The sequence below is a fragment of the Gopherus flavomarginatus genome, chromosome 10 (assembly GCF_025201925.1).
Source record: "Gopherus flavomarginatus isolate rGopFla2 chromosome 10, rGopFla2.mat.asm, whole genome shotgun sequence".
NCBI lineage: Eukaryota > Metazoa > Chordata > Testudines > Testudinidae > Gopherus > Gopherus flavomarginatus.
In genome coordinates, this window is record NC_066626.1 from 35,427,350 (window position 1) to 35,453,637 (window position 26,288).

The 26,288-nt window shown below is 38.7% G+C and overlaps 1 protein-coding gene across 5 annotated transcripts in view; it reads left to right on the forward strand.

Moving 5' to 3' along the window:
• Positions 1 to 26,288, forward strand: part of PDE1A (phosphodiesterase 1A) — a 287,403-nt gene that overhangs the window by 173,644 nt on the left and 87,471 nt on the right. For all 5 annotated transcript variants that reach the window (XM_050916412.1, XM_050916411.1, XM_050916414.1 and 2 more), the window contains one exon: positions 9,110 to 9,223. In XM_050916412.1, the coding sequence (XP_050772369.1) occupies positions 9,110 to 9,223 (114 nt within the window). The remainder of the gene's footprint in view (positions 1 to 9,109; positions 9,224 to 26,288) is intronic.

Consider the following 26,288-nt stretch of genomic DNA (forward strand, 5'->3'; position numbering starts at 1 on the left):
ATACTCTCCACTTCATTCCCAAAGTCATTAATGAAAATATTGAATTGTACTGGACCCAGGACAGACCTCTGTGAGATCCCACTAGATACATGCTCCTAGTTTGACAAAAAGCTACTCTAAGGGTATGGCTGTACTACCCGCCGGATTGGTGGGTAGCGATCGATCTATCACGTGTAGTGTAGCATGATAAATTGATCTCCGATCGCTTTCCCATCAACTGCTGAACTCCAGCTTGGCGAGGGGTGGAAGCAAAGTTGATGGGGGAGCCGTTGCGCGCTGCGAGGAAGCAAAATAAATAATTTTAATTCGATCTAAGATACGTCAACTTCAGCTGCGCTATTCTCATAGCTGAAGTTGAGTATCTTAGATTTCCCCCTCCCCCCACCCCCAGTGTAGACCAGGCCTTAGTGCAGTCTTTCAACCAGTTGTGCACCCACCTTATAGTAATTTCATCTAGATCACATTTCCTAGTTTGCTTATGAGAATGCTAGTGGGACCATGGCGAAGCCTTACTGAAATCAAGATATATCCTGTCTACTGCTTCCCTTCCATCCACTAAGCTAGTAAACCTGTTGAAGAAGGCAGACTGTATCAATACACTGCTATCTTCATAATGTCATATTGTAAGGTCAATGTGGCTGACAGGCAGATTTCCCAGAAGGCCCCGGGATTTATAGGCTCCCATAGAACCCCTCCACTGGGTGGTAATTTAAGCATTAATCCATATCCAATCTCTGCATGCCCCAACAAAATTTAGATCCATCTATGTGGAGTGGGATGCACCAGTGGAGAAGAGTGGGGCTAGGAGCTGGGATGGGGATACTAGGAGGGCTGACCTGGCTCACCTCTGCTGCCTATTGTATTTTTAATTTAACAGTCTATGCTGTGATCTGAGATTCCCTACAATGCATGCCATGGCAATATAACAAATTCAAACACTGAGGGAGCAGTGTACATGGCAGACCAAGTACTGAGGCACTCTGGCCTACTGGAGAACCACAACATGAAGTAGTGTCAGTGGTGTGCCAATCTCATCTGAGGGAAGAAAAGAGAGCCCCTGCCCCTACATCTTGTGATATTAGTGTTAGGCAGATACTCTGTATGTGCAAAGAGCGGTGGCGGCAGAGTGGGTTGGGGAGGGATGAGGATGCAGGCATCTCTTAAGTTACTGGTTTTCATTGTGGGGAACAGGCATCTCTTGGAGGGGGAGTGGAGGATAGACATTTATGTGGACATCTAGATCCATCTCCGTCTCCATGTGGCAGGCCTCTCTACGTGAATGACGGGGCAGCAGCATTTGTGAGTGGTGTACAGGAGAGAGTGTGTTATGGATGAAGGGAGAGATTGAGGTGCAGTGGTTAAGGAGAGACTGAGAAGTTCAAAAGTGAAAATTAGAAAAGCGAAACGGATGGTTAGAAAAGAGTGAGAAGACAGAAGAAAAGGGAGAAGAGGAAGAAAATAGTAAGGAAGATTAGAAAAAAGGAATGAGAAAGTGAAAATAAAGGGGAAGAAGGGTTAGAACAATACAGGAAAAGAAAGGGGGTGGAGAAATAGTGGAGACAGTGTCAAGAAAAAAACAATTATTGATATTTATTTGTTGAACACAGTAAGTTCACCACTGTCAGAAACACAATCCCTGGCCTAGAACTTACAGTCCAAAACCCTGATCTTGCAAAGAGCAGCACTGACTTCAGTGGGGCTCCAAGTGAGTACAGAGATACACCCACAGGTTTCACTTTTCAGGACTGTGCTATTAAACTGAATTGCCCTGGCTTTACTAGCATTTGTGTGAGGAATCCACATGGGGAAATCTTTAAAGTGATTTGAGAGCATATGTAGTGCTGTCAGACAGACTGTTTCCACAAGGGAGGAAGAGAGCACAAGAACTGCCTCCTTCCCCTTTAGGCCTCCGTGCCAGGACCAGAGATATTCCTAGTCCTTAGGGGTTAGCCCAAAGTACAGTCAGCGGGTACTGTGATAATGTTGTGCCCTATACATACCTGCGATAGAAGGGGTGGTTCTTGATGGTCCTGTGAAACAGCCAGCAGATCTGGTTCTGCACTCTCTAAAAGGGTGCAGCAGCAGCCAGTTCTCCCACAGAAACCATGCCTAGTTCAGACACAATGTCTCAGGCAGCTCCTCCTAAACAGGTGCACCTTGTGTTGGTCTTCACTTCTTTTCCCTCACTCCACACACCATGCTTCTCTGGCTTGAAGGCTTTACTTCTAGAACTTCCATTGCTAGGTTATCTTCTGTGATATACAGTTCAATGGGTAAATGACCAGTTAATTAAGATGACTAAAAAGAACACTATTCCTATCATTTCCTCTGCTAATCTGATTTGAAAGAGGACTTTCCACCTACTGGTCTGATAATTTTCATGTTTACATTTGACTGTAGTCTCTTTTAGTTATTCACACAATTAGATCATAGTCATTCATTGTCTTTGCCGTCCTATTGAACTCTTTGTGGTTATCTCCCCATCACCTCTGTGACCCTGGGCTGGCTACTGTATATTTTCTGCATTAGAGCCAAAAATACAAAAATAATGCAGGTTTTAAATGAGATGTTTTGTTTTTCTGCCTGTAAAGCATCTCTTTAAATTACAGACACTAATTTGGATTTTATTTAACTTTCAGAATGGACATTAGGATTTTTTCTTTCAGAAAACCCTTGCCCCATTTTTATGATGAGAATGACCTTGGCATGAGACAAGGTTCATTTGAAAATGGAATGCTGATTTCTCTTTCCAATGCTTCATGTGACTATAGCAGTATGCTACCAGAACTGCAGATATGATGTTTTAGTTGTAATAATAATAAAAAGACATGATGTCTCCTTATAGACTAACAGACGTATTGGAGCATATTGGACGTATTGGAGCATGAGCTGTCCTGGCTGAATACCCACTTCGTCGGATGTATATCATGCATCCGACGAAGTGGGTATTCACCCAGGAAAGCTCATGCTCCAATATGTCTGTTAATCTATAAGGTGCCACAGGACTCTTTGCTTTTACAGATCCAGACTAGCACGGCTGCCCCTCTGATACATGATGTCCCCTGTTTCTGTTTGTCCTGTATGGGCTAAGTCCTGCCCATGTCAGATCAGGAATTGCAAGAGTAGAAGCAGTGCCCAATGTATTCTCTCAGTAGGGTGATTTTTAGCTAGAACAGGTTTCTTACAGGGAAGGCTAGGGGCTGCAGCGTGGAGAACATTTTGAAGAGCACCTAAATTGTGTCATTCCCTTCCCTTTTCACAGAGAAGGACACACAAAATATCACACCTTCTGTCAGGCTGCATTCCCCCGCTTCCCATCCTGGTACACAGTTCCCTACCCTCAGATTCTATCTGTATTTTAAAATTCCTTTTCCAAAAGAAGTTTTACGGGTTTTTCTGTTTCATAAGGGTATTTTTCTACAGGGCGAGTCTGAGAGAAATAGCACAAAAGGTGCTCAGGCCCCACCCTCTCCCTCTGTGCATCTTCCTCCTTGTCTCTTCAGCAGACAGCGTCAAGTGTTGAGGTGAAGTATCTTATCTTTCAAATACCTCTGTGGACTTGTAGAGGACTCCCATGGGGGAAGAATCATCCCCCTCACTGTTCCTATTACCTTGTCCACATGGGCCTTTTGCCCCTTACTGAGATCTGGGGTGGAAACTTTCCAGGTTTCCATTGCTTCTCTGTTCTGTGCAGGGCGCTGAGGAGGAAAGAACTGCTCTCCCTTGGTTCTCCAGGTTTTAGTTATTCCCCAGCAGGGCCACCTGGGGTGGGGGACAAGTGGGGCAATTTGCCCTAGGCCCCGCAGGGCCTCCACAAGAATATAGTATTCTGTAGTATTGCAACTTTTTTTATGGAAGGGGCCCCCGAAATTGCTTTGCCCCAGGCCTCCTGAATCCTCTGGGTGGCCCTGTTCCCCAGCCTCCATGGAGCGGATTCCCTGCCCACCAGGCTTCTCGTTCTCTCTAGTCCTATGTAAGATTCTAATGTGTGAAGAAAGGGGGCTCATCCAGGAGGCTATTACAGCTCCTGTTATTCCCCAGCTCCTTCTGGAGATCATAGGAAAAGGAGACTCTTCTGACCCAAGCTTTTCTGCTGCTCTTACTGAAGAAGACCCTTTTGCAGAAGCAGAGTGAGCTCCCCAGACCAGCAGTCCATGAGAGTCATCATGTTAGTCTAGGTGACAAGCACACCTTTCCGTCAGCAAAACTATGAAACTGACAATATGCAAAGGGATGACAAGTGCACAAAATAAACAAAGTGTGTTTAGGGGATCGGGGGGAGAGACAGAAGAACATTATTTCTTATTAAGTTTCTACTAGAGTAATTTTAGGGATTTCTTGTAATTATAGTGGTAAAAAAATTTAAAAAATTGATTTTTTCATGTTCTTTTAAGTTCTCCATCTCAGGGTCTTTAATAAAGCCCCATATTTATATCTTCACTGAGGCTCTGTGGCCTCTGCACCTCATTAAAATACAGCAGGGAACTCTTTAAAATGTTTGAGTAAACACATACTGATGAACCATAAGTGCTTGGTGCTTTGGCATATGATGATTCTTTTTCAGTAATAAGAGCCACTCAGTCACTTCCTGCAGATTACTAACATCCATTTAACTAGATGAGCTTCTGCTTCTAGATATTTATTCTTTACTTGAACAAATAAGGAAGTCAAACTGCATATCAGTTATTTAAATAATACAGCACTGTTATTTTGAATCTTCTTTCCCTTCTTTATGCATACATACATACAAATTAATCTCTTGTGTTGTGAGGCACAATTCCATTAGCTTCTGAGGAGTTGCAGCTGTTTATAGTGGGGCAGAATTTGGTCTATTGTGTGCCCTGATTATTACTAATTTATACAGAGTCCCTTCAGAGCTGTGAAGGTTAAAGTGGGCTCACTGCACATCATTCTGCCTGAAGTAGTTATGACTTCATGTCTTTTGGGAAAGTGTAATGGATCTCCTAGGGGTTTATTGCTTAAGGTTTAATTTTTTGCTTATTCTGCTCTAAATTAGAATCTGTACTTGAGATAAAAAAAAATAAACCACCCACTCAGCTAATGAAAATGCATGTGCAAAAGAAAGCAGATTCCAGTATTCCATCCAGGAACAGGTGGAAGGCATTGGGCATTAAAATATGTATGTATTTATATATGGCCCTGGACTGATCTACCCAGATAGCTGTAGACAGAGCTGAAATAATTTAAACCTAACTGCGCTGTTCATTTTCTTGTAATGTTGGTGAAGTCAGAACTGATCACTTTAATTTTCAGGGGGAAGGGTTTAAAAGGCTAGTTTGGTACAACAGAGTATCACATGTGTATATATATGTTACAGTACATAAAAGTGGACCTGATTCTGCTCTTACTTACACAAGTGTAAATCAGGAGTTGAACTCAAGGGGGTTACCCTGGTGTGAAACAGATTCAAAACCCAGATGTATAATGAACCTCAGAAATTCTGGTACCCACACATGGTATAAATCAACAGTTGATGAATGCCAGACTGTTTTTGCTGAAAAATTGGTAACCTCTGATGGCAATCCTGTCCTAACCTCAGAGTCCTTGTAAAGCCAGTTTAAAAAATGCAGGTGGTTAATATCTATTTCCGCAAAGAGCTGCAAGTGAATATGTAGCCAGCTCCTGTTGTTATTGACATCAGTCGCACAACTGTTGACTTCAGGGGAGCAGTACTGGTCCTTTAAAAACATTGCTTATCAAGAATATCCCCATGGGCCTGCGTTCTGCAGGGAAGGCTGAGACTAGGATTACCAATTTTGGTTGGACGTATTTCTGGAGGTTTCATCACATGATATAATTTTTAATTAAAGATTAATGTTTAATTTCTGGAGACCCCAGGACAACCCTGGAGGGTTGGCAACTCTAGCTGAGACCAGAACATATCTGTACTCATGTCAGAACAATATAGAGGAAAAAATAGCTTGGTTTCTATGGTTGATTACTTAAATTGTAAACTCTTTGGGACAGAGACTGTCCTTTTGTTCTGTGTCTGTAGCGCGTGTAGCACAATGCAGTCCTGGTCCATGCCTGAACCATGATGCTGGTGATAATAAGATAGTGCTTTTATACTTTAAATTTATTGTAAGAGTTTTGCTGCAAATAGCTTTTTAATTTTAAGTCCGTAAATTTTAATCAAGAATGATCCAATAGTGAGTACAGGCCTAATAAAAATCATAAGGAATGGACATTGGCTCCACATTACTTTTAATTAATTAACCTTTATCTTAATGTCTCACTGGAACCACAGGGATAGGAAATATAACTGCTTTTTCACAAAAGGGGCAGAAATATGAAATTACTTCTGAAGGGACATTCAGACATTTAAATACACTTCTTCAGCCAAAAGCTTGCACTTCTACATTAGCTTGAAAAAAGTCAAGATAATAGTTTTAATAAAATTATATTAAAAGGAATGAATTGGCATATTTCATTTTAAAGATATGCTTTTGTCATGTCATATAATCCTGTGGTTCATTTCAGCATTGAAATAAAATAAATTGCCATATTCAAGAAAGGAAAATGCATCTTTGAAAAACCTGTACACCATTTTTCAGGGGATTAATTTTTTCCCCATCAGTCTCAAAGGTTTTGTCTGGTCAAGTAGGAAGAAAAGGGTTATGGCTCCTTTAATGGTTCACCACCTCTTTGGGGCTGGGAAGGGGGCATCATCTGAGCTGCAGGCTGGCAGGAGGAATTCAGGTAAGCCAGTGGTTCTCTGTGGACCATATATGTCCTGTTCTGCCAGACAGAGCCTTCTCCCATATCGGTTCCTCCCGCACGTGGGATTGCAGTAGGCCAGGTTTTTGTGATCTCCTGTGGCCATTGCACTGATCACCTCTTTTGAGACTGGTAAGGAATTTCCCCCTCACTTCCAGATTGGCTGGAGCAGGAGTTTTTGTTTTGTTTTCACCTTCCGCGCAACAGTTCCAGCACTTGCCTAGATAGGTTAGGAGGAATGGTTCAAGTTGTCACAACTTGGCAGGTGCCCAGTGCAGGTACTCGTTCCATAGTGGGTCCAGTTCCCTGATAAACTGGGATGGGAAGTGGATTTAGGGGAAGGCATCCCCTAAAGAATCCTGGGAAGCAGGGTCAGGGCTTCTAATATCTGGCACTATGAAGAGACAGGTCCATTTACCCTTATATGAAGTGAGGGTGGTGGGATCCCAGCGACAGTCTGGGAACAGCTGGCGGGGAGGTGGGGGAGTGTGTGCTGATAACAACTGTCATAAACAGATGTTTAAGGGTTAATGTCTCTTTTACCTGTAAAGAATTAAGAAGCTCAGTGAACCTGGCTGACACCTGACCAGAGGACCAATAGGGGGACAAGATACTTTCAGATCTTGGTGGAGGGAAGTCTTTGTGCTTTTTGTGTTGTTCGTTGTTCGCTTTTGGGGCTAAGAGGGACCAGACATACACTCAGGCTTTCCCTATCTTTCTGAATCTGTCTTTCAGATTTCAAAATTGTAAGTAATAGCCAGGCAAGGCGGATTAGTCTTATGTTTGTTTTCTTAACTTGTAAATGTGTTTTTTTGCTAGAAGGATTTTTACCTCTGTTTGCTGTAACTTTGAATCTAAGGCTAGGGGGGAGTCTCTCTAGTCTATATGAATCTGAATACCCTGTAAAGCATTTTCCATCCTGATTTTACAGAGATAATTTTTACCTTTTCTTTCTTTAATTAAAAGCTTTCTTTTTAAGAACCTGATTGATTTTTCCTTGTTTTAAAATCCAAGGGATTGAGTCTGAACTCACCAAGGATTGGTGGGGGGAAAGGAGTGGGATGGTTAATTCCTCCTTGTTTTAAGATCCAAGGAGTTTGGACCAGTGTGAAGCCTCACAAGGCAACCCAGGGAGGGGAAAGTCTGAGGGGAAAAGGAGGGGGATGATTAATTTCTCCTTGTTTTAAGACCCAAGGGGTTTGGGTCTGGGTTCCCCAGGGAAAGTTTTGGGGGAACAGAAAGTGTGCCAGACACTAAATTCTGGCTAGTGGCAGCGTACCAGATTTAGCTAGTAATTAAGCTTAAAAGTGTTCATGCAGGTCCCCACTTTTTGTACCCTAAAGTTCAAAGTGGGGGAAAAACCTTGACAACAACCTTCACCCAATGGATACAAATGATTAAGGAAGGAATTGTGACATGCAGTGTACAAGTTATTGCCAGGTAGTTCTCAGAGGAGTTCAGTTAATAAAGTTGTGGCCTAATTAAACTACATCCCTTGTTCTTGTTTTTCTTCCTGTATGTCTGGGACAACAGTGAACTGTCATTGATAGGACTGAAGTTGCATTGCTTTGTATGGTTAACTTAAGCAGGCTCAGAACTGAGTTTCCCCCCATCAATGGTAATGGGTGGAATCTGATGATCTAATAGCTTAGTAGGATAAATTGATTGCCATGGACACTTTAAATGGAAGCATTTAACTTTTGGGTGTATCCACGTTTATAATGCATAAGCATGTTCTCAAAACCAAAAAACACACAGGGAAGTATGTTTGGATTTTTCTAATGCTATAGTTACCATCTTGCATCTGGCAAAAACAGTGAATCCTCTCTAAACAAAGGAAAGCAATAGAGCTTAACTTTAGTTTAATAACAAAAGCAAAATCTGAGGCTAAAATGTATTGGAGGAGAAAATAAAAATGAAAACAGGAATTGAAGCTAAGGCTAACATTTCACTGAATCTTGTTGACAGATGATTGTTTTTAAAGAGCAGGCTACTTCTTGCTAATATCGTACATTATGTATAAATTAGAGACATAACCTTCATAGGTATAATCATATTAAAAAAATATTTGTGCTAGTAATTATTGAGCTCCTCTGATTTTACTGAAGTTATCTTAATCATCTCATCTTAATATGTTACAAATTCACAAAGTTGTAAAAATGCACTGCTCATTACTGCTATCTGTGTTCTAAAAAGAGGTGCTTTTTAATAGAAAAGAGTCAAGATAAAGGTTTCCTGCTTGCATTGTGGACAATTGTATTATTTCCTAAACTCAGAATAGAATAGAGCTGCTAAAATAGTTGCTACATTTTTATGAATCCCAGAACATACAATGATGTTTATATTTTGGGTTTGTTTTTTTTTTTAATAGATTAAGATGCCTGGTCAAGCAACTGGAGAAAGGTGATGTTAATGTGGTGGATTTAAAAAAGAATATTGAATATGCAGCATCTGTGTTGGAAGCAGTTTATATTGATGAAACCAGGTAAGTTTTCAAGGGGGAAAAACAAGAGTTTTATGATGGGGGCTCATATTCTACCATTGGTGTTTGCTCTTAATTCTGACATCAGCTGGTGCTCAGCAGAAGACATAAAGACAGAATATGGCTCTTAGGTCTTAAGAGCAAGCGAAAGAATTTAAGATTCAGGGTATCAAATGTCACCTTCTGGAGAGCTTGCTCAGTTCCCATTTACTTTAATGGGAAAATGGGTGAAGCACAATGCTATGTCATGAGAATTTATGATTGGGTGTAACTGAAAAATCCAGAAGCCAGATTCTGATACTCTTCATCACTGTGAGGAGTACTTTACGGCATGAACGTGTCTGTTGAAGAGGAGAGATGTTGTCAAGTGAAATGCTAATGAAGCTAAGTCTGAGAATCATAATCTGGCCCACAATAAAGAAGTTTAAAAAACTAGGATTTGTTTTATTCTATTTTTTACAAATATAAAAACTTGATGATTGTTACTAGAACTATTACTTGCAATTATTTTTTTTAAAATGGTTTGACTTTAATGAGACTGTAAATTCTAAATATTCCTATATTTGATTTCTTGAAATAATTCTAAGACTTGCCTTGTAATTGAAGTTAAACTAACTGTAAGGCAACTTTCTGGTGTTTCCCTCCGTCTTATATTTCACTGTGCTGACCTTTTAAAGTTTTCTCCTGAACTGAATGTGCTTCCAAGAATGCCTGCCAAAGCTTCTCCAATATTGTTTACATGTTGAAAATGTGTCTGGTCCTGTTTCCTTATTCAATTTAAGAATGCCTGACCTTTTAATAATCATTTCAAGGACTTAACTCATCTCAATGTGCTTAGTGTGCTATTGGAGGGTGCTCGATATTATGGTGATGAGTGTAGCATTAGAACCTTTATAGAATAGAATAGCTTCTACATTTAGAAAGATGGATGGAAATACTCATGTAATGTTTCTGTTCCCTTTCCATTAATGTGAAACCTTCACATACCAAGCATTACACATCTATAATTTTGAAGGCTCTCCCATGGGGGAATTGTGGGGCTTGCTCCACTCTGAAAAATGAGAAAACGAAATCACTGCAAAATAAATTGATCTTCAGCAGCAGTCTGTGCACAGTAGTTCACATCACAGACTAATTCTTGTGTCAGAAGGAGCCAGGCAGGATCAGCTGCTGCAGTGCCCTATTCCTGTCCTTAGCATGTGCATATTCCTGTAAGGGATTGCAAAGCTGCAGCACCAGAAGAACTTTACTGAGTAGCCTGTTCACCATTACATAGTCCTGAGAGACACTTTCAAAAGTGCCCTGATTGTCCCCAGTTCCGCAAGGTACTTAAGCACAGGACCTAATGTAAAGCACATTAGGAGCCTCGTTGACCTCTGTCCATGTGCTCTAAGGAACATTGTGCTTTTAAGTTAGGTATGTGCTTAAATATTTAGCTGACTTGCAGATGTAATGAGCATTTACAAAGCTAAGACAAGTTCCAGTGCCCAACCTGAAAAGCTGACCCTAGAGCTACTACTGACCAACCATCTGCAAAGATGCTAAGGTAGAAGGCTTGAGGTTCAGGCCTTGTCTTCATGAGAAAGCTGTGCCAATTTAATTTAATTCATTTTATACTGATTTAGTTAAATTGGTGCAAACCCCACTGCAGACATTTACTTCAGTTTATCTTAAATCAGTTCCTAATTGACTAAAGCTAAACCAAAATAAACCTGATTTAAAGTGAACTGAGTGTCCACTCAAGGCTTTTGGTTTAATGAAGGCTGTTTAAAAATCACACCCTTTAGCCTGTGTGGTTTCCTCAGGTGGTCAAGCCCTCAGAAAAGTGCTGCACATTCCTTTGGGTTATGCCTTTCCTGATAATAAATCAGTGGTTCTCAAACTTTTGTACTGGGGATCCCTTTCACATAGCAAGCCACTGAGTGCAGCCTCCCTTATAAATTAAAAACACTTTTTTATATATTTAACACCATTATAAATGTTGGAGGCAAAGCGGGGTTTGGGGTGGAGGCTGACAGCTCGTGACCCCCCATTGTAATAACCTCATGACCCCCTGAGGGGTCCCGACCCCCAGTTTGAGAACCCCTTTAAATTTGTTTTTTAAATCTCTCCAGTGTGCCGTGTCCACTGCCAGTTATAAACAATTATTTTCTCACAGTTGCCTGCGCAGTTCACTTCCCCAGGAACCTTTAGAAAGTTATTTACCATTTTACTTCAAAGGGGACCATGCAGTTCATAGTGATTGCTTCTTCTATTGCTACATGGCTAAAAAAAGCATGTAATTCCCATTACTAATAATGGGAGCTATGTTAAATAGATTTCAGCATAGTCAGCTGTAGACAAAGGCATAAAGCACTGTTGGTGAGGGGAAAGTATTCTCTCCATCCACTTCTCAAACACTGTGGTTAGAGGGATGTACCATTTCTAACCCAGTTCTCAGTAGGAGTACCATGACTATGTACATAATGTGAGTTTGGGCTCCTCTCAAACATGGGGTACTGTGGGGATATGAACAAAGCCATTATAATGAATTATCCAGGTTTTTATGGCTTTGTGTGGAAGGACATCACTGAGCAGGTCTAAGCACCCATGATGGCCAGCAGGTAGAATTTCATACAAACAGCAGGATAAAATGCCACACAGACGTATTTTGTGGCTGGAACAGGTGCATTACGTTCACTATGAGCAAATCCTCAAATGACTTAGTCACCATTAGGGGGCTAGCAATCTTATTTTGACTGCCCAAATAAGAACAAACATATGTAATTTCACACTGGTTTGGAAAATTCCCATTCCCCTCAGGCTACTTTCCTAAGGAGACTAGTTTTATGTCCTGAGACTATTAAAATATTTTAGAGAACTGTAACTAAATCTTTGAATAAAAGACTTTTCGCTCTTCTCTGACCTTATGCAAAGCAACATTTATTCTTAAAACAATTCCCTGTAGGGTAATCTCATTTTTCACAGCACAAAATTGAAAGAAACCTGAGATTTTTCTCTCTTTTTTACTCTTACTGATAATTTTTATTCTCAAATACAACTTCAAAATGAGTGCTGACCTCAGTTCACAAGCTCCCCAAGTTCTGGCAGCATTCCCTTTTATAAATGTATGCCGAGCTGTAAAGTAACCCTGCCAATATTTTGTGTTATACACACACAAATACATATAACAGTTTTTCTTACCTCTGTTACTAATGTCTTGTTAAATAATAAAAACGGAAATAATTTTTAAAATTTACTTTTCATCATTTGTTATTTGTTTACTTATTGCGTGTGTGTGTGTGTGAGAGAGAGAGAGACAGTTTGACCCATGACAGGTACACAGTCTGCACCCAACCCTGAGCCAGTTCACAGCCTTATATTTACAAAATATTCTCTCTGGTGCTCCTTACAGTCTTGATTCTGGACCACTGAAATCAATTTGGAAATTAAAAGGGCTATTGTTCAGCACAGGGAACTGAAATCTCCATTATAATATATTCATAATAATACTAGCTCTTTTACATAGCACTCTCTCATGAGTAATGCAGAAAAGGTAACTGCACTTTAATCAGCCTTAGTGGTAAACTGTATTCCAAATCCCCAGTATAAAGTTTTTAGGTATAATCCATAGACAAATTCTATCCAGTCTTTGGAGAGGAAATCGGTCATTTGGCAGGAATGATAAAATATTAAGTCCCAGTGAATGAAGTGGGAAGAAACAATTCTGTGTGGTCACAGTTACTACCCATCCAAGAGGAAAGCCGGTGCTTTGTTCCACACAGGGTTTCTCCAATGAGAATTTGGAATGGAATTACATTTATCTCTTAGTAGATTAAAAATAATAGCCTAGATCATCAAAGGATGGGTTAATCCTTCCTCCTTGTAGTACTCTGGGAGCATTTAGTCCCAGATATTTTGAGCCTGAATATACATTTCTTAATAATGGAAAACTCAAATTGACTTCAGCAAGAGATTTGCTTACTTAAGGACTGCAGCAGAGCATTCTTTAATTAGCACCACTTTACTTAGTGGCTATTTGTCAGCAGGTACCTTTATCAGTCTGTTTTCATACACGCTATGTTGAATCCAAGCTCAGTCCCTTCCTGGGATTTCATTTATTAACAGAAAAACTTACAATAAAATAATGTAGGCCCTGATCCTGCAAATATGTAACGTGTAGCCAACCTGCTGCTCTTACACAGAGCACAACTGAAATCAATGGGGCTCTGCATACCTGATATTCCTCCTGTGTGCTACACATTACAAGATAAGCCCCATAAGGTTCAGTTCAAACTTTTTGTCCCAGACTTCACTGTTCCTAGGGTTCCTCCCTCCAGACTGCTCATCCCACACCCTATATCCTCTGTAAGAGCCACTCTTACCTCTCATATCCAAATGAGGTAATAAGCCACCTGCTACATAAGCAAGCAAAACCCACCCAATCCTTTTACAAGCAGAATCAACACATGCTAACAGGATGGGGTGTTTTGGATGAATATTGCCAGCCTGTTATATTATGACTTGAGCTATTGCTATCCATATTTGTACATTATACTCCATTCGAGTCAGAGGAGAAGACTGGGTCTGCATAGAAAAGTTGGATGTATATTTCTGTAAGTAAAATTGCCAGAGCCTTGTTGGTTTATTTACAGGATGCAATACATATTGAAACTGGGGTTTAGAATGAAGCTGTTTAATACAGTAAGAAGGAAATCTTTCAGGTTCTCCTGTTTTCCTTCTGTCTGGTTCTGTGTTGCTCTACACTCTATCGTATCATCTGAGAATGTGATAGAAAATGATTCCTTTTAAGATTTTACTATCCTTTTTCAAGAAATATGCTAATAACTTCATTTACGAAGTGCTGAAAGTAATCACCTTAGAAAGTAGCCAGGCAGTTGGGAAAGTCTTCCAGAGTGATGTGAAATTATGCTTTTCTTTTGGGCAGTGATTGTAAATGTCTCATTAAAAAAGCTGAAGCCTTCAGTCTTCAAAGGAGGCTTTTGACAATTTCTGAGTGAGTGAGAAATCTTAAAGCAAAAAGAAGTCAGAATGTGTCAAGGACATGTGCATGGTAGGAAAGCTGGTTATTATGAGTTTAATAGTCTGCCACTCCATTTTAAATATTCCTATGTTTCTGTTTTAATATCCAAATGGGAAATGAAAAACATAACAATGAAAGTAAGTTTCTTAAAGTCACCATCATTTTGTAGGGATACTTGTTTAAGTTTGCTGATTTTTGCTATTCTTGATCATTAGAAGTTGCTGCAAAAGTTTCTTTTTTAAGGAGAAATGAAAATGTCAGTAATTGAATAGAAGAGCTCCAGTCTTAATTATCTGCTGAGAATACAGATTCAACAATGCTCCCGTGAAACTGCCATTTTGTATTCTGATGTCAACACGTCTCATGTTAAAGAAGCCTCAGGTGCTGCAAAAAATAGTGCTGGTTATTCGTGAGGTCTCTCTTGGTTAGTACTTAACCAATGCCCCAGGAGAGTGTGAGGGAGCACTGGACACTTGATTTTTCAGGAAAGACATAGGATCTGATTCTTCTACCATTTAAACATGTTTTTGCTGGGATTCCATCTGAAACCTTTTCCACTTGGCTTATCCAGAACATCTTTTCCAGTTGTGGAAGAATACTTCAACCAGTTCTCTGGGATCTAAAAACTCAGTTTGAATCCAGATTTTGTCACTAAGGTCCTTTATTTGGCATACAGTAAAGCTATGCTGAGGTGATCAGATTGAAGCGTAAGTGGTGGATATAGGACATATCACACATCCAAAGGAAGACAGAAAACTTCTTTCTATATATATATTTTCACAGTACATTGCATTTACTATACATTGCATCACACGGTTTAGGACTGGCTTAGTTACTTTGAAGGAACGAATCCCTGCACAGCATGCTCTGCCCATGCATTTTCCATGTGGAATCTGATCTTTACATTCAGGTTTGTTGTCCATTATCCCTAGCATTAAGGTGTTCCTGCTTATCTTAGCTAGCATAGACATTCTGACTCCAGCATACTGCTTGTTATGACTCTGTTTACAACTTAACTTTCCATTCACTTTCCCAATCCCACCCACTAAGGCTACATCTGCACTACAGCACTTACAGAGGCGCAGCTACACGGCTTGTGGCAGAGACACTGAAAGTAGATAGAAGAAAGTTCTCCTGTTGGCTTAATAACACCTGCCTCTGGCAATGGTGGCAGCTATGTCAGTGGGAGAAGCTCTTGCCGATATAGCGCTGTCTACACCGGCACTTAGGTTGATATAATTTATGTCGTTCAGGATTGTGGCTTATTTTTTGGTTCAGCCACCAAAATGAAAAATCACTATTCCCCCAGCTCTAGTCCTTACTACAAGATCCATGACGTGTTTTGCAAGACCAGAGATAATGCTGGTGTTCTAGCTGAATTCCACTTTGTTTTCAGATTCTACTACAATGAGAGCGATAGAAATGCCTGTAAATAAATACATTCTATTCTGCCTGTCTAAGCCAGTGGTTTCAGTTGAATAAATTATTCTTGGCTTTGTGTTGAACTGTTGTCTAGTGTCCTTTTAAAGGTTGCAATCACTAAGACCTTTTACCTGAGAGGTGTCTGTGTTTCAGAGGTGGATGAAGAAGTAGGTTAGTTTGCATATAGTTAGTAATTAGTTTGGGCGCTGTTGGTTCTTTCTGTGAAAGGAACTACATACATAAGTTTTTGTATTTTTGAAGCTGAGAACTGACAGTTGCTTGCTACAGTTATAGCTAAAGATGGAATCACTATGTGCTTTAGAGGTCTTGAAACAATGCAGGATAACTCAGTGATGTACTAAATAATCTTGCACACATTGCCTTCTGAAAAGAAGGTCGGTGTTAAAATTAGTCATGCAGATGAACCTGAAGAAATGAAGGGCAATAATGTCACACACTTTGTGACTAGTGCTGTAACAACCACCCTGGGTCATAAATGTTCAGTGTATATTTCTGGTAATTGAATGCACTTACCACCCACTTTCAACCACCTGCGCGTTAGCAGGTGATGCAACTATCATCCTAATCATTTTTTAAAATCTTAAAATTTGAAGCTAAAGTGAAATAAGAGTTTGGGATGTGATCACATCTCTCATGGGTGGTGGAGGCATACATGAGTTACTGCATTCCATCCCAAGTAGGTGGTGGTAAAATCTGTATACCACCGCACAATCATGCAGTCTGAATATGCCACATATATTACAGAAAAACTATTTCAGAATTTTTTTCAGCTTTTATATAATTTTTGGGCCTGATCCTGCCCCATGCAAGGGTTTCTTGTACTGCTGCAGCAAGGCAAATGGAGCATAACATCAGCTGAATCAGAGGGATCCCCAGGCATAGTACAGCCAGTGTAGCCTGCTCTAGACCAACTGTCTGTCAGCCTTTAGCCCCGGGGATGGAGGATGTTGGCTTAGAGCTGCCCTGTGCTCCTATGATCCCCTGCTACTGCAACAGCCCCTTTGTGTCCATTGCATCTAGTTCAACTCAGAGCAGCCCTGAAGCTGCTCCAGATTGCACAAAAATCTGAAAGGAAAGGCTAACCTGGATGAGACAACTGCAAAGATGACATAGTCCCATTTGTTACCCCTACCCCTAGTGGAGCTCCTGTGCCTTTTATTGATATTATTTTCCACATCCCTCTGTCTGTAAAGCATGGCTCCCTTAATTACTGTGGCCAGTTTTTTGTAACTGAAGAACATAAAGTTGGGTGGGTGTGGTGATACCTTTTATTGGACCAACTTCGGTGGCTGAGAGAAACAAGCTTTCGAGCTACTCAGAGCTCTTCTTTGGGTCTGGGAAAGGTACTCAGTGTCCCAGCTAAATACAAGGTTGAACAGCTTGTTTTGCATAAGTAGTTAACAGACATTCTATGGGATCATTCAAAGTGAAGTGGCCTGTTAATATTCCTGCAATAATAGAACAAAGAAGGGAGATTAGTGGGTTTCAGATTGTGGTAATAAACCATAAATCCAGTGTCTTTATTAAGATCATGATTTTTAGTGTCTAGCAAAGTTATGAATTTAAGCTCCCAGGCTTGTCTTTTAAAGGTGTTTGTGCAGGCTTCCTTTGGGGATGAGGACTGAGAGCTCAGATGTGGAGTGGTCATTTTGTGAAAAGTGTTTGAAAATGGATAATGTAATGATTTTGGCTTATCTTTCTGTGTGAGTGTAGTGATTGTCCCCATAATTGTTGGGGCATTTAATGCAATGGATGACATACAGTACACCATATGTTGTGATAAGCATATGTAGAAGAACCCAAAGATCTTGAAAGGAGTGTTGTGGAAAGTATTGTTCATTGTAGCAGTGGAGATATGTCTAGAGGTTTTGCATATGTTCTGGCAGGGTCTGGTGCTGCTTTTAGTTGGTGTATGCTGACTTACAGGGAGCTTGCTTCTGATGATGGTGTTAGCGAGGTGTATGTGAGGGGGTCTTTTGAAGGCCAGAAGAAGGTGTTTGGGAAAGATTTCTTTCAGGATGTGGTTCCCATCAAGTATAGGTTGTTGTTGTTTAATGATACCCCAATGGGTTCCAGTTTGGAGTGGTAGGTTACAACTAGAGGTGCGAAGTTGAAGAGTTGTTTTTCTGTATTGAAGCAGGTTCTCTCAGGGTATTTGGATGGCCTGTTCCATGATGTGATCTACTTCTCTAATGGAGTGTCCTCGTTTGGTGGAGGTGGCTTGAAGTGGGTGACAGCATGTATCCAAGACTTTCTCCTCAGAGAACATTCTCTGCTATCTGAGGACCGCACTGTAGACAACAGATTTCTTAGTGTGTTTGGGATGTTTACTGGATCTGTGAAGGAAGGTGTGGTAATCTGTGGGTTTCTTGTATATAGTTGTCTGTAGGGTTCCATTGTTGAAGCTCATTGTGGTGTCCAGAAAGTTCATGCTGTTTCATGTTTTGTTTATATATATATGTATATAAATGTTGTGCTGGAAATCTGAGGAATTTTTTTTAATAAATGTTTTGTTTGACTCAGAATAAAATGTTATGTTTTGTTTACCTACATTTAGACACCTACAAGCATAATTTTGCATTCCTATGTCACCAGTGTATGTTTGACTAATAAGGTTCAGTGAAGACTTTTGCTGAAATTTTTATTTTATTTCCTCTTCTGAGGTCCTAAGCTCCTATTGAAAGCACCTGACAGGAGGAGTTCATCGTAGTGCTGAGCGAAATTTTTTTGACCAAAACCTTTTTCAATGAAAAATGCAGATTTGTTGATGCTAAAATGTTTTTCGAATTTGTTGGTTTCATCAAAGTTGTTGGTTTTGAAAAAAAAAAAAAAGCTGAAAAAAATCAAACTTTTGGCATTTTGAAAATGCAACATTTCATTTTTTGTATAAAATCATTTTAATTTTCAAAATTTCCCTTTATTTGTGTTGTAAAAATCAGAAGTGTTAAAAATGTTCAAAATCAAAACAAAACATTTTGATTTTTGTCTAAAAGAAATATTTTGTTCAACTTGAAATGAAACTTTTAGCCTTCTTATTTGCAGAAAATTTAGAAAATTTTTGTTTTCAGACCAACCTGAAACAATTTTTTAAAAAACTTTTCAAAATTGCTAATGAGCTGAAAAATCTGGACAGCTCTAGTTCATCACCTGATATTAGGGGGCAATTACAGTCTCTATTTTCATAGAATATATAAATTGCTAAGTCCAGTTGACTCTCTAAGCTATAATACAATTGATTTTATCCTGAAAACAGGGTGATGCATTTTCATAGACCAGGAGTAGGCAACCTATGGCACCCATGCCAAAGGCGGCCCTCAAGCTGATTTTCAGTGGCACTCACACTGCCCGGATCCCGGCCAGCGGTCTGAAGGCTCTGCATTTTAATTTAATTTTAAATGAAGCTTCTTAAACATTTTAAAAATCTTATTTACTTTACATACAACAATAGTTTAGTTATATATTATAGACTTATAGAAAGAGACCTTCTAAAAATGTTAACATGTATTACTGGCACGTGAAACCTTAAATTAGAGTGAATAAATGAAGCTTCGGCACACCACTTCTGAAAGGTTGCCGACTCCTGTCATAGACTCTTAGGTCCTGTCCATGCAAAACCAGATGTGCTCGTACTGAACCCTCTATGAGGTCATCAGCATAGTGATCTACTTTAGTACATCTCTTTGCAGGATTGGTGAAATCTTAATATCTAAAATAGATTTAGATATTTACTTAAATTTAAAAATCATACTGCCCCAATCCCTCCACCCCAAAAGATTGACTGATTAAGTCATTCATTTCTAAATGAAGAAAACAATGTGTATTACATGTGCATCCATGAAAAATGGGAAGGGTTAGTGTTCGGAAGGTGACACAATTCATTTTAGAGGAGATGGGTAATATATTCAAGCAGATTGTGTTTTAAATTATGAATACCTAGAGAAATAAATCTGAGATTTCCAGAAGGATGACCAAATATCTGAAACAGATGTTTACTGTGAGTCCACTGAGGGAAGGACACCTGGTCTGGCATTTATTGTCCAAATGGCGAAATATAAACTAGATGACTCCTCTTTGTACTTGGACCTGACAGATGGGTAATAGAATGTGATGATTCCATAAACAAAAAATTAAAATGTTGATCTACTTAAGTTTGATAATGTAATTTGAAACTACAGTTCAGATGAGTTTGCCATGACTTCATAGTACTCTTCTCAGGCTCCATCGTGTGACATGATTGAATGTACTCTACCAGAAGTAGCCTTGCCCGCCATAAGTGCTTCATTCAAAGAAAATGATTCTGTGCATCCATCAAGAGAATTCACAAAAGATACTTCTGTGAAAACTGCTATTAAAGAAGCTTGTGTTGTCAAAAAGCTTTCAAGCCTTCTTAGCTTTACAAAAAATAATAATAATTTAAAAACCCTTTTAAAAGATCTTTTGTAATAAGCTGCAGGTTTTTCTTAGAGGTGAGTTTAGCACAATTACTGGGGATATGAAACACCTCTAAAGTAACTGCAGATCTCTGGGATTTTGTCTAAAATTCTGCAAATTTCCCCCCTCTCCTCCCAGTTCATATATGATGTTTAGTAAACTGATCATGCCATTTTCAAGCAGTTACTGATTTTTACTAACTGAACATTATCTTTTTTAAAATTTTTCAGTCTTGTCCTAATTAAAAATAATCCTCAGTCTCTTTTATAATATCTTTCACTTGCCTGTTCCCTTCTCACCAACCTTGCATACTGCCTCAAAAGATCTTCCTTGTCTTCCCTTCCTTCCAAAATCTTGTGAGGGCCAACAAAAGGCAATTTGATAGAACATTCAAATATTTGCATTTTGAAAACCTTCAGCCTTATCTTCTCTGAAATGAGCTTTTTAATCAGAGATGGCCCTGGGCCAGACACCAGATACAACTCTCCTGGACTGTTGGGAAAAATTTGGGCTATAGATCCACAGTTCTGAACAGAAAAGGCAGCTGAAAGAGGAAGGGTCATTTATTACATAAGAGAATTTTTTCATTAACTTCTGTAGCAATGAAATCCAAAATTAGACATTTTATGTCCCACCACTACTCTATCACCACAGTGCCTATAGTTCTGCATATCGTTTTTGCCATTTATTGCTATTAAGTTACTGCCAATAATGTCAGGACAACTATTCTAAGCATGCTCCTTGAAACCCCTTGAGAGGCTAATATGGAGGTGGACTCTTCCCTGTAAGACTGATAGTTTTTTGCTTAGGCAAGAAAGTCCTATTTCTGCTCAAGATGGCCTCAACCACATTGTATTTGATCCAACTTCAATGGAAGTGAATGAGAGTTTTTCAGTTGACCTAGGATAGGAAGTATTTGAGAATTGGATACAACTGTGCACATTAATTTCGGGAGAGAACGGTTAAGCCAGTAAAATTCATGAAAAGTCATGGCTGGTGGTTAAAATGCGAATGAATTTGCTGTTTGGACTATAAGTACTTTATCTTCCCATGGGTTCTTAAGTTCTCTGTATGATAAGCACTTTATTTTATAAACAGTTTCCAGGGGGTTGATTCCAGGCTTTATCAGTTGACTGAGTTGAAGAGCCAATTTCCCCCCACTATGCATAACATTGGGTGCTGTGGAAGCCACAATATATTTTACTGAATTAGAACTTCAGTATCTTCACAGGCGGTATGACAGATCAGCAGTAAGAGTTTATTTTTTCACCATCGGATAATTTTAAGTGGTTTAAATTTGGACTCATTTTCTTATCTCTCATCTCCTCCATAGTACATTTTATGTGTTCCTAAGGGAAAAGAAATGTACTTCTGACTATTCCATTATTATATTTAAAATTCTAATTAAATGAAAAGGCTGTAAATTAACAATACTTGGAGTTTGAAGAGTTACACTCTGTAAAAAGCATTCTACCATGACAAATAGATCAAGTTGTTAGTTATTCTAAGTACAATATTAATTTGTCTCATTTTTACAGTATGTTTTAAATGCTCTGGGCCATATTCTATATTCAGTTTTCGCACATCATTCCCACTACTGTCAATGAGAGTTCCACCCAGGGAATGAATATAATTAAATGCAAAATCTTAACACACCCACATTCCACATACTAGATATATTTAATATAAGATATTATATATGTGCAGTGCCAGAGAATTAATGTTACATCAGTAAAATAAATCTTAGATTTAGCATTTCTTGACTTTTTGTGTTTAGCTAATTGTTACATTAATATAAGGGATTTTTGGTTCGTTTTTTATATCGTTTAGTTTTTAAGTAGAGTGAATATTACCTGTTTATGCATACTAAAATTTAAATAATTTCAACTAGGCTTTGAAGTTCACACCTCCCAGATATTTATAGGATTCTGGGGAGCAGAGTAAACAACTTAGTGAGGTGAATAGGATAGAGGGGAGCGGCGAGCTCACATCTGTGCTGCAGTTATTTGACTGGATACATTTTTATGCAAGGCTAACTTTACAAGACAGTTGCATAACTGAAACAATATGAGAGACATTTGATTCCCTATTCTGCAAATGTTTGTGCATGTGGGTATTCCCATTGAGCAAAGTCAAGGGTGCAGCTGGGGAAAAATTTGGGACCAAAACTTTTTTTTCCATGAAAAATGCAGATTTGGCAACAATGAAATGTTTTGAGAATCTTTTTGATGTCACCAAGTTGGTTATTTAAGGGGGAAAAGAATAATAAGTTAAGAAACAATAAAAATTTTTTTTTGTATGAAACAACTTTTCATTTCAAAACTTCCTTTAATTTAGTTTTTTAAAAAAAGTTCAGAAACATTTAAGTGGTTGAAATCAAAACAAAATATTTCAGTTTTGTCAAAATTAAATGTTTTGTTTGACCAAAATTATATATGTATTTTTACTTTTTGATTTTCTGAAAATTTCAAAAATTGTTTATGGTCTGACCTGAAACTATTTTTTTTTCAACTTTTCAAAATTGCCAACAAACCTCGTTCTCCTGGTTCTACTCAAGAGTCTTCTCACATGTCTCCTTAAGTAACGTGTGTATGCTTGCAGAATCTGAGCCTTAATATGGAGATTGATGATGCATGTTTTATGGTCAGTCTCCTGCAGATCATCCCAACATCAGTTTCTGGGTCTTTGAGGCCAGGAAAGTATCGTGCACATGTGTGTATACACACACAACCCCCCACAAAAACCTAAGGCTTTCATTAAGATCTGCTAATTTTTAGCATGATTTTAAGTGAATGTGAAATGAAAATTTTAAACAAACACGCTCAGAAGTGATCAGTTTAATCTAACTTTCTGATTTGTATTTTTTTTTATTTTTCATAAGTAGTAAAAAGCCTGGTCCTCACTTGTTCCAAGCAAAATTTGGAGGTTTTTCCTGAGTAACTTTGAGTTATTGATAAATGAAAAAAGTCTAAAAACAAATTTTGTAGTAGTAGTGTTTTTCCCCTTTCACTTTCCAGTAACTCAAAAGCAGCTGCGAGGATTTTCCTCAAATCAAAACAAATGAAAGTCATCACCTCTACTTTGTGAATGAACCTGGAAAGTTTCAGCCACAAAGGAGAGTTTTTTCAGGAAATTAGGAGCAGATGCACAAAGTCCTGCCAAATTTTAACACTCAAAACCTATGTTCTGTCTTAGTCTTTTCTTTCTAACAGTCATTACTTCTTTCTGTCTCCACTTCGTAAATACTCTTTCTGCACACACATAGCTAAGCCACGTGCTTTGAATCCTGTCTCCTAGAATTCATTCTGAATAATATTTCTTTGTCTCTGTCTTCTTTTGTGAGTGCAGGGGCGTTGAGAATAAAGTTGACAGCTCTAGGGATTAATGCTGGTTCTGTTTTTCCCTGCTTATTATTTATATAATGTCTTAACTCCTTCAGAATCAGACCATGAAAAAATCTTTTGCTTTAAGCTCTGTGATCTCAACACCTCTAATACAACTGAGATTTTCTATTTCCTCATTTTGTTGTGCTTATGGTACAGTTCCATGGTTCTGTTCTCAGTGTCACCCAGTTCTTCATGTTTTCTTTGACTGTAGGCACTATTGTATGTGATGATGATACTATACTGGTTCAGTGTTGTCTTTTCAGGAGATTGTACTTCAAGTTTAGTTGACATATCTTTCTTCTCCAACAAACGTATCTTTGAAGTACTCTTATGTATAAAGTTACTATCTGGCAATTCTGAATTTTGCATTACACCAAGGGCTTCCTGCTGAGCAGCCTGGAGGCGAAAGTCACAGGTGGGTTTGGAGGCAGGTCTGGCTGGCATACTCTCTTCACCTGCAGTGTTTAATCATATTTGCGGCAAAGGTGTTGAATACTTAGATGGCCCCATTATAATCTTTCATGCGTGTGTCTGCCGTTTCTGAGTTTTAAATCTCTCTGTGAGGTTATGGAATACTATTATCCTCGTACAGATGGGAAACTAAGGCACAGAGAGACACTCACTTGCCGAGAGTAATAAAGGAAGTCTTCGGTAGAGCAGGCACTTGAACCCAAGTCTCCAAGATTGTAGTCTAGTGACCTAACCACTGAATGGTCTTTCCTCTTGCTCCACTACTTGCAGTTAAACCCTGTTCGGCATCAGTTCAGCTGTACTCGATCTCTCAGCAGAAGGTAAATTCCCTAGAATAGACAAGGCCTCTGTGTCAAACATAACTGTTAAATGTGCAGGAGTATCAAGAAGGTGGAATAATTTGAGTGTCCGTGAGGCTTTCCAACTAATCTATAGCCAATCCTGGTCTTAATTAACATGAGTTCCACTTATCTGTACAGTAATAACTTTCATTGGAAAAAATCAATAATTCTTTGTTCTTTTACTGAAATTTTGTAAGGAAATGGAGATTTGAAGTGTATATGTAATCAGAGATTACAAGTAAAAATACTCTTTAGTATGAAATTTTTGTATGTTAAATGATGCCATCCACATGGGTATACCATAGAGATTACACAGATCAGTGATTACATTACAATGATCAGTAATTGCATCAGCGTGACCTCATAATACATCTGCTCCAGAACCACACTGTTGTTGTTACTGCTATGTTCAGAGCAACCGTAGTAATAGTAAGAATGACCTTCACTTAGGAGAAGGGGCCATACAATTTACTTAATATATTTAATGTAGTGATTTACTGAAGTGGGCTAAGGCACAAAAAGCAGCTACAAAATGACCCAGGATAAAAAAGACAAAATTGGTGTCAAAACAAATTGCAGCTCAGCCAAATCAAAAACAGACAGCCATAAGGTCAAAAAGAAAATTTTATCCACTGTTATGTAAGTACTACATTAATATTTCTAGTTGATGCACACTTCTGTTCAATTGTTCCTTGTATCCCAATTCAGTCACATTTGTACTTACGTGTATTTTGTGAATAATACTTAAGACAATCTAAAGTTGTTTATAATATGCTTTAATGAGATTTTTATGACTTGGGAAGTATGTTTCAATTTGGGCAATTTTCAGTGTTCATTTACAGTGAAAGTAAAGTGAAATGTTTACTTTAATGCATACTCATGAGTCATAAGATCTGTATGTTATAGCATAGACGTTTCCAGAGTCCTGTACCTAACTAATGGTAGGGTGTTTACTGGTGGCCTAACTATTCACCTATATAAATGTAATTAGATATCATTCATTAGCATGACTAAGTGAATAGATTTGGAAGTAGACAAAAATAACAGGTTATATTAGACAAGAGTTGTGTATTTTACGTAATAGGTATACAGTGAATTACAATGAATAATGTACTTGTTAGAGTAAGGCTACTTGTTTCTTTTGTGAGTAAGTAACTTATTTAGTTTTCCTTGGTTTAACTCAAATGTATATGTTTGTTTGTTCATCTATATATCCAGCCAGCCAGGTATCTAGATTCTTATATGGCTCTTTACTGTAGTACCTCAGTGCCTCACAATCATTAATGAATTTAACCAAAGGCCATTCATATTTCCATCACCAATGTGCAATCTACATAATTCCCTACTCTACAATACTTTATTTCCCCAAAAGTCTTAGGTGTCTCTCTAAAACCCTTAGGAACAAACAGTTTGTAGTGCATGTACTGCTGTAATTACAGCTCTGTGAATAACCAATTTTTTTTTTCAGTGAGTAAACTGAGGTGAAGGGAGCAGAGAAAGTTTAGGGCCAACTTGAAACAAAAAAAATTCAAACAAAAAAGCAAACAAAAAAATAGTTTCAGCTCAAACAAAACACTTTGTTCAATGAAATAATATGGGTTAGTATTATAGGCAGTGGTTTCAAATGCACCAGTAACCTAAACATTATCAAGATTTTGTTTGTTTTTATAGGCATTACAGCAAAGGAGAGTTTTTAAGGAGCAATTTGAAGGAGGATAATGAAGTAGCTTTGCAGATGTTTACAGGGAGTTCCTCCCTAGCAAGAGGAGCAGCACAGGAAAGGCACAAAGGTGCTTGTTTGAAAATTTAACAAGTGGGCAAAGGAGACTGTTACCTGCACCAGTCAGAGGCATGAGTTAACAACTTGATAGTAAATGAGAGATAGGGTGGGCATAGACTATGAAACGTGTTAATAGGGAAGATAAGTAGCTTAAGTTTGATGTGATAGAGATGATAGTCAGTGAAAGGATTCA